Source organism: Phalangium opilio, unplaced genomic scaffold, assembly GCF_054372755.1.
Source record: "Phalangium opilio isolate 3A_F unplaced genomic scaffold, DU_Popi_V2 ptg000048l_1, whole genome shotgun sequence".
In the NCBI taxonomy this organism is placed as follows: domain Eukaryota; kingdom Metazoa; phylum Arthropoda; class Arachnida; order Opiliones; family Phalangiidae; genus Phalangium; species Phalangium opilio.
In genome coordinates this window covers 868,338-876,468 of record NW_028324170.1, presented here as the reverse complement: position 1 = coordinate 876,468, position 8,131 = coordinate 868,338, and the positions used below count along the sequence as shown (strand labels likewise).

General features: G+C 36.2%; 2 protein-coding genes and 1 long non-coding RNA gene across 5 annotated transcripts; all 3 read left to right on the top strand.

Annotated features, from left to right (window-relative positions):
* The first annotated feature begins 684 nt into the window (after positions 1-684).
* LOC149673510 (uncharacterized) lies at positions 685-1,806 on the top strand. 3 transcript variants are annotated; one of them, XR_016366864.1, is made up of 3 exons: positions 701-940; positions 1,023-1,137; positions 1,228-1,806. It is a non-coding gene; the product is annotated as an uncharacterized LOC149673510 (long non-coding RNA). The 3 variants fall into 3 exon arrangements; XR_016366863.1 differs by lacking the exon at positions 1,023-1,137 and having other exon boundaries at positions 685-940; XR_016366862.1 differs by having other exon boundaries at positions 685-1,137.
* A 1,497-nt stretch (positions 1,807-3,303) lies between these two features.
* Positions 3,304-6,934, top strand: LOC149673509 (A disintegrin and metalloproteinase with thrombospondin motifs adt-1-like). The gene is made up of 9 exons (XM_089840010.1): positions 3,304-3,348; positions 3,807-3,855; positions 4,674-5,008; positions 5,427-5,592; positions 5,653-5,840; positions 6,202-6,285; positions 6,354-6,452; positions 6,523-6,650; positions 6,847-6,934. The coding sequence occupies exons 1-9, from the start codon at positions 3,304-3,306 to the stop codon at positions 6,932-6,934; spliced, it is 1,182 nt and encodes a 393-aa protein (XP_089696136.1).
* Positions 6,696-8,084, top strand: LOC149673508 (A disintegrin and metalloproteinase with thrombospondin motifs adt-1-like). Its single transcript, XM_089839078.1, has 6 exons — positions 6,696-6,896; positions 6,964-7,069; positions 7,287-7,415; positions 7,487-7,655; positions 7,741-7,830; positions 7,894-8,084. The coding sequence occupies exons 2-6, from the start codon at positions 6,984-6,986 to the stop codon at positions 7,918-7,920; spliced, it is 501 nt and encodes a 166-aa protein (XP_089695204.1). The 5' UTR covers positions 6,696-6,896; positions 6,964-6,983; the 3' UTR covers positions 7,921-8,084.
* The last annotated feature ends 47 nt before the right edge of the window (positions 8,085-8,131 follow it).

Genomic DNA, 8,131 nt, shown 5'->3' with positions numbered 1-8,131 from the left:
TTATTCCCCCTTTTTACTTAAAGTTAATTAATTAATTAGCGCACGAATGAAACATTTTACAGTAATGAGGCATGGCTCATTCGATTTGTAAGCTTGAGTAGATTAATTGGTGAAAGTTTCAAGGAAATTCACCGTTGGGGGGCCGAGTTATTCCCCCTTTTTACTTAAAGTTAATTAATTAATTAGCGCACGAATGAAACATTTTACAGTAATGAGGCATGGCTCATTCGATTTGTAAGCTTGAGTAGATTAATTGGTGAAAGTTTCAAGGAAATTCACCGTTGGGGGGCCGAGTTATTCCCCCTTTTTACTTAAAGTTAATTAATTAATTAGCGCACGAATGAAACATTTTACAGTAACGGGGAATGGCTCATTCGATTTGTAAGCTTGAGTAAATTAATTGGTGAAAGTTTCAAGGAAATTCACCGTTGGGGGCCGAGTTATTCCCCCTTTTTACTTAAAGTTAATTAATTAATTAGCGCACGAAAGAAACATTTTACAGTAACGGGGCATGGCTCATTCGATTTGTAAGCTTGAGTAGATTAATTGGTGAAAGTTTCAAGGAAATTCACCGTTAGGGGGCCGAGTTATTCCCCCTTTTTATTTAAAATTAATTATTTAATTAATTAGAGTGCGAATGAAACATTTTACAGTATCAATTAAGAGTATGAAGAGCATAAGAGTAGAATTTACAATAGTTAGGTCTCGGGGGGGGGGGGGGTAAGAGCGAATTGGTATTCTGCCAGAATCAGTTATTTCATAGGTCTGAAGCAATTTTTCCGTCGCGAGTCCGGGAGAATTTTTGACTCGGTTTTTTCATTCTGCTGGTATACCATTCTGCTAGATTGACGGCGGTGGGACTTGCCGCGTCCTGCGGCGGTTGGTTAAAAATGAAAATTAAAAATGTCGAGCTTTGAAAGTTTTTCAAGTTTTAAATAAGGTAAGAATAAACCCCTTTTATGCTAATTTCAAGGAATACATGAGTGGTATTACTATTAAACTCTAAATTTCATAAATTATAGCGGCCAAGGCTTAGCTCCAACTTTCCATTTTTTTTTTTTTTTTTTTTTTTTTGTTCCTTTAATAAAAGTCGAGCTAGGGCTGAGTCAGCCATACAGCTCCCTACATACAAAACAGGTTTATATCACATTATCGCATATCACATTGTCATATCACAGTAAAAAATAGGTAGTTAATTTTTTTTTTTTTTTTTTTTTTTTTAAATAGGTAGTGAACTCTTAAAGTTGCAAGTGAGCCCTTAGTCGGGTTTTAAATAGAGCAATGGACCGGACTGATATCACATTTAAGAATTAAGATTGAACATCAATTCAATTGTAATCTGCCTAAGTTCAGACTGCATCTCATTTTAAGTTACAGCTGAAATAAAATGCCTGGCCTGCGGTGCTCCGTGCTTGACTGTGATAATTCATTAATAAGGACAAAAGGTATATCGGGAGAAGAAAAGGCCATTTTTAAGAATAGCCCCTGCTCTTCCAAACTTAATAAATCATATACCAAATGAAAGCTTACGCCTTCCTCTGAAGAAAATTGAAAAGCTCACTATGTAGAAACAGAATATTTATAAATCTCAGATACATTTGTGATAAATTTGGTTCTACAGTTGATACAGTATTACACTAGCGTTTTTAGGCTAGTCAATAAATTTATTTGTAAACAAAGTGTCCTAATTACAACACATGTTAAAGCTAAAGTATGTGATAAACTTTCACAATTTTCTAAATTTCTACCTCATTTTTGTATGGATTAAAACCTTGTTAAAAATAAAATGGACTATTGAGAGCTGAATTTATAGAATCAAAAATTAAGAAGTTATATATTCATTTAGGTCTACTGTGTTAAGAATTTGCAAACGTATACGTTATAATATGCAATTGAAAAATATTCCACTTCACGCATTTTGCTAAGACAGACATTTTTGAAATCCGCGTAATACCCCCAAAAATCTACTTTCCAAAGGCTGTTGGGATCCAACTACGTCACTCGCGACTGCCCGGAGAGGAGAGAGAATTTTTCTTTCAGCGAGACGTTTTTTTTCGCAAATAAGCACCCCTTGGCCCAAGGGCCTGGCCTCAGTGGCAGTCTGGGAAATAGCACACTTCCTCTGGTCCAAAACCAGTTTATTAATTGCTTGGACTAGTTTTTTAATTCAAGAAGTGGGGGTTACTGGTCCTCGGGACCAGTTTATTAATTGCAAATCTATTGGAGAGCAAAGGCTGGGACCAGTCCGGAGACCAGTTAATTATTTCGGGGACTAGGGGGGTCACTGGTCCCAAGGACTAGTTTAAAAAATATCCTTATTTCCCAGACTGCTCAGTGGCCTGGCTCACAGTGGCTCTATTAATGTCGGGGATAATAAAGATGGGATAAGACAGTGATTTTGGCGCCAAAATTAAAAAAAAAAAATAAGAACACGTGCGTCGGATTGCGCCAATTTTTTTAAAATCACCATAAAAGACGCAAACCTATAATAAAACGGATAGAACTTTTTTCTCTTTTTTTGCTAAAGACTACATAATAAATATAGCAATAATATAAAACGATCAAAACACTTTTCTAAAGCTTGATCATTTCTAGAGAGTTGGCAATACATTATACCTTCACAAAAGTCTAATACACTCAAATTAAGATAGCTGCCACTTCTCAATAGTATGGAATGCGACTCGATTAAAATATTTAACTACATCTACACGATACAAGTATTGTTAACTGACCGGTAATCGTGTCTACCGATTACGTTGTTACAATTTAACCCTCGTATAACCTCGCTTAAAAATGTACCCATGTCACGCTACATTTCGACAAACATTTTCAATCTTAGAAGGACCCAAAAAACCCATTCTACGAAGAGAAAAAGTCTAAAAATGTTAGGGTCTTCGAAAGTAGCTAACTGACTGAAGGACGGATGTTATGATTAAAATACCCTAATACACATTGTAACGAGGGGCATCCAACCCTACATTTGATACAACACTCTTTTAAATATAAACAAAATTGAATAGGGAATATCTGAAGGTGATTAGCCCCTCATTTTCCCAGCGAGTCATACTTAAATCCGGATTTTCGCCTGGTTGGATTATGTTTATAGAAATATATGCTAATGAGCACTTATTTTTTCTCATTGTAATGTTTATAAATATACTGTTTTGAAATAAATATTAGTGGTATGACATTACCACAATACTCTAGTCGTATTTAATTCAGTTGAAAGTTTGGTCAAGTTACAGTAACGTCTCGGAATTCGGGGATCACAAGTCTCCATACATAATCTGACCAACTGCAACTATGCTTCGACTGGTTTTGGTTTTAACTTTATTTCTCTATTCCGAGGTATGTCTACGAGTTATCTATATCACTTACCGTAATTAGGGATGTTATTTTAAAAATCCATTGACTTTAGTAGGTTTTCCCTGAAAGTATAATTCATTTTCCCTGAGTGTTTAAATTAATTTTCCCTGAAAGTTTAATTCATTTTTCCTGAAATTTTAATTCATTTTCCCTTAAAGTTTAATTCATTTTCCCTGGTCACTTTTATTCGTAGAAAAGTCAGAAATGTTGCCCGACTAAAACTGACTACAAGCACTTACAAATAAATATATTAGTTCATAATAGTACGATGCTATAGAAAAATTAAAGAAGATGAAATTCCCTGGCTTTTATGACAAATTTAAAATTTTCTGTCATTTCACACTCTTTTTGACTTTCCACATTTTCGAAGTATTTTTGGGACCAGGGAAGTTGTGTTATTGACTTAACTAAACTATGCATATATTTTTATAATGTTATAGATTTTGGGAGAATTTGCAAATTCAAAATGGCTTAAAGTTGAAAATAATGGTACGTCTACTTAATTCCTAGTAAATAAGTTTTACGTTTTCGGTATTTGTGAGGTGCGTGACAGTTAGTTAAAAATACGTTTCCCGATGACCATGAAACTTGTTATGAAGAGTATAAATAGCGTTACGTTCATTCATGGAAACCTTTGTCAAGGACATACAACCAACCAGAGACTGTCGGAGTGATATTATTTATAAAAAAAAAGTTGTTTCCGTAAGGACCCATTGAAGCACTCGTTTTTTCGAAGGCCAATTCCCATTTAGAACTCCCTACCTTTTGACTTGGTCTCCTTGACGTCCGTCCCTTCGCCATTTTAAATTAGAACTGAAGAAATTCCATCTCTCAATCTTAGATACATCCCTCTTACGGAGCCCTAGCTCGTCAACAACCAATGAACATTTCACAAAATAATGGAAATAGACCATTATAGTCTAGTCGCGGTTAGATTATACAGGGAGCACATTATTTTTGTGCTCACTGGATTATACTAGTATACTGCAAAAAAAGGGGGGGGGGGTAGGAGGGCGTTGAATATGTTTTTTTCATTGGCTTCAGGGCCGTATTAAAGGGGTTGGGAGAGAGGGGCACTGGCCCACGGGCTCAAGGCTTGTTTGGGGCGCATTGAGTTAAATTATTCCCCCTTGGCAACATTTGCTACTTAAGGGGACGCACACAATCTCGGCCCCCGGGTGCAAAATTGCTTAATACGGTCCTGATTGGCTCATTTTAGGCAACATGAATTATACCAAAGAACTTTCCTTACAACTTCACTTTCTGTCATTTGTTTCTGATATTATTTATAAACAATTTCCTTCAAGATATTGAGATTGTGTACCCGAGAATCACTCGAACGCGTCACGAAGAACGCCATTTAACCAAAAGAACGGTGATGAGAATGGACGAATACGTTGAGAACCAAATCACCGAAAATGAAAACATTCAAAACGTACCGATTGTAATTGTGGTTCGCGGCGATAACAAGACGTTTTTCTTTGAGTTGTACCCTGTTGAGGTGATTTCGCCTAACTTTACCGTATACGGTAACGAAGGTATGGACTTAACCGCTACTGGAAACTGTCTCTATCGTGGACGCGTCATATCACATCTACCGGGACTAGCGTCGTTTTCGATTTGCGACGGTGATGATGCTATGGTAAGTTTGCGTTTAGCATGGACATTATAACACCCCATAGGGGATTGGAAAATTGTTTGCGATTTATTTTTCTAACTATGCAAAATAAACGGAACTGTATGCACGAATAAGAGATTAAGATTAGTGTTCTGGATAACCAAGGTCATTCTAAATTTAATCTCAGTACTCACTGTTTAAAGCTAGGCGCGCACGGGGGAACGTAAAAATGGAACAGAATTTTTTCTGGTATTTCAAGGTCACCCAAACTTTCAAATCAAACACTATTTAAAAGTAGACGCGGGGGGATGTAAATAATTTATTCCCCTAAGGTCACAGTCGCAAAAACGACTTCTTTGCGAATTATTCTCTTTATAGTTTCAAAGTCCGTGCTTTTTAGCGATTTTATAGTAGTTATTTAATAAGTTAATTATTATAACAGTACGGTAGCTGGATCACGAAAGACGGTCATTATGTGCTACGACCCAACTTGGACGAATCCGACTTAGAAAATGAAGACAACCCACCGGGACATAAGTTATACAAATTAAGAAATCGATCACTTCAAACTGAAGATACGTATTGCGGAACTTCGATTCCAAAAACCGGTAATAAACGAAAGAAACATTAAATAATAAGAGTATTTAGTTAACGATATTCAATTTTAGATTATCTAGACACGGAACAACTCGAAGAAAAAGACGAGGAATTCCGTTTCAAACGGGCAGCTTTCGCCTCCAAAGTCATAGAAACTGCCGTCTTCGCCGATAGCGCTTTGAATAACAAGTTTCAAAAAAAGTACAAAGGAAACGCCTTTCAAAAATTAACTAGTTACATAATGGCCGTCGTTAATGAAGTAATTATCAATTAATAAATACATAAGCTTATAAGATAAGTTCCATAAGTATGAAACTACCTATACTTCGTAATAATAGAGACTTGTAGCTCGAGTTAGTTCGAGAACGACAAGCGAGAATTGAAGTCCTACACTCGGTGGTTAATTTTGCAGTAAATTTAGTCTGTACTAAGCCCTTGACAGCGCCTCACCAGGCGTCCCTCGCTTTACCTCGAATCTATGACCTACCTCACTCACTTAATGACAAGCTCCAGTTTCTAAGAACTTTACCAGTGACAAACTTACGATGGAACATATCTTATGAACTTATGATAAATTATAATAAAGGGATAATAAATTTCGTTTTAATTAACGCATTTAGGTACAACTAATTTACGATTTCGACAGCATGGAAACCAAATTTAAATTAGTTTTGGTTCGATTAGAAGTTTTAAAACCGGCGACGGTAATTATAAAATAACGTAATAACAATAAGTATGACACTTCCCTTAACCTGACTAATTCTCAAACCAGGCAGCTAGATATAGTGGTAAAACCACAAACGTTATCAATAGAAAAGGCGCCAAGTCCTCAACCCCTAAAAAGGCAATGCAAACTTCAAAAGGAACTTCTGTAGGTACCATTTTAAGAGTAGCAGAGCAGTAGCTTTAGAAGAACTGTTTCATTAATATTTATTTAACAGAACAACGCGCCTAATACCGGTGGAGGTGATATTGACAAGTACTTGGACAATTTCTGTAATTGGCAAGCTAAAAAGGATCCTTCTGAGGGAAAAACCGGACATTGGGATCACGCTATCATGCTAACAGGGTCATTAAATACTCTTTACGTTTTATACTGAATTTTAGGGAAAAAGTTGCCATAAAATTTGAAGCAAAACTAAGATTCCTGCTTAGTTTTGATTCTAGTAACGTCAACTTCCCGTCCTTGACTGTGTTATAATGTATAGAAAGATAACGCGCCCTGCCGCTACTCTAATAATTTTGTCTATTTTAAAATTATAAAGTTTGGATCTGTACAAAAGTACCGGGAAAAAGAAAAACAACAAAGTTTTAGGTGAGAAAATTCAGCAGTTAATGGAACTGCTTGGTTAAACAAAGACTTCGCGGTTTAACTTTTATAGGTCAAGCGTGGTTGGATGGAATGTGTATTCCAAAATATAGCTGTACTATCAACGAAGGAGATGATTTTGAAGCCGCCTATGTCATATCTCACGAAATGGGACACAAGTTAGTATGACCGAGTTATTAAAACATTACTTATAGGTCCCAAATATCGAACACGTTTAAGTTAAGACGTAAACGGTTGGACAATTTAAATGTCAATGGGGAACGGATGTGATAGTCCTATTTGTTCTCTTCATAATGGTACCAAGTACTTAGGCCTGTACCAATTCGAGTTCGAGTAATTAAGCCCTGAATAAAAAGCCTATTTTCCTAATTTTAGTTTGGGTATGCCTCACGACGGCGCTGGTAACAACTGCGACGCTAATAAGTTTATCATGTCACCCGTAACGGGAGCTGGGAAGATCACGTGGTCTACTTGTAGCAACAAAGCCCTTAAGAAATTCCTTAAGTAATTAACCGATCAATAACTCTATGAAAGTAACTTAAAATCAAAAATTTAAACGTATTTACGCGCGTCAGTAAAGACCAAGTGAGAACGTGTTTAAGCGATGACGCGGTTCAACCACCTCGTTTCGATTTCGATAAAAATGGACAATTACCAGGACAAGAATACCCACCAGATGCCCAGTGCAAATTAGCCATGGGTAAAAACTACGCTGCTTATATGCCGAATAAGAAACCATACAGTGTAAGGATACGCAAACAGTAGCAACTACACTTGTAAGAAATATTTCAAAAGCTAGCTAATTAAGCTAAGCCTATTTTAATTTTAGAATATATGTCGCGAACTGTGGTGCATTACTGGTATGACAGCTACAACGACACATCCGGCTTTAGACGGTAGTTCTTGCGAAAATGGTCGGGTATGTTGATAAAATGCGCAAAAATCGTAAACAATGTGTTCATTTAAATAATTAATTTTGCAGATGTGTCGCCAAGGAAAATGCACCTAATTTACAATCCTTGCCTAAATGTACCTTAACATAAAATTAAACGTAAAACAGCAACTTACTGATTAATTATTCCTTTTTATCGGTTTTTACTGAAGTTCTACCTTAATTATTAACTTAATCGAATATAATTACGGTAAATTTTTAGTAAATTAGTGAAAAGTATAAAGGTCCAAATGGGTAAATCCCGATTCACGAACTGGCTTCGAATGCC

Coding starts and splice junctions, on each gene's coding strand:
- LOC149673508 (XM_089839078.1), top strand. CDS start 6,984: ATGTGTATTCCAAAATATAGCTGTACTATCAACGAAGGAGATGATTTT. Junction 7,656..7,740: donor CGAATAAGAAACCATACAGT/GTAAGGATACGC, acceptor TTTTAATTTTAG/AATATATGTCGCGAACTGTG. Junction 7,831..7,893: donor GTTCTTGCGAAAATGGTCGG/GTATGTTGATAA, acceptor TTAATTTTGCAG/ATGTGTCGCCAAGGAAAATG.
- LOC149673509 (XM_089840010.1), top strand. CDS start 3,304: ATGCTTCGACTGGTTTTGGTTTTAACTTTATTTCTCTATTCCGAG. Junction 5,841..6,201: donor TAATGGCCGTCGTTAATGAA/GTAATTATCAAT, acceptor TAACGCATTTAG/GTACAACTAATTTACGATTT. Junction 6,651..6,846: donor CACGCTATCATGCTAACAGG/GTCATTAAATAC, acceptor AAAATTATAAAG/TTTGGATCTGTACAAAAGTA.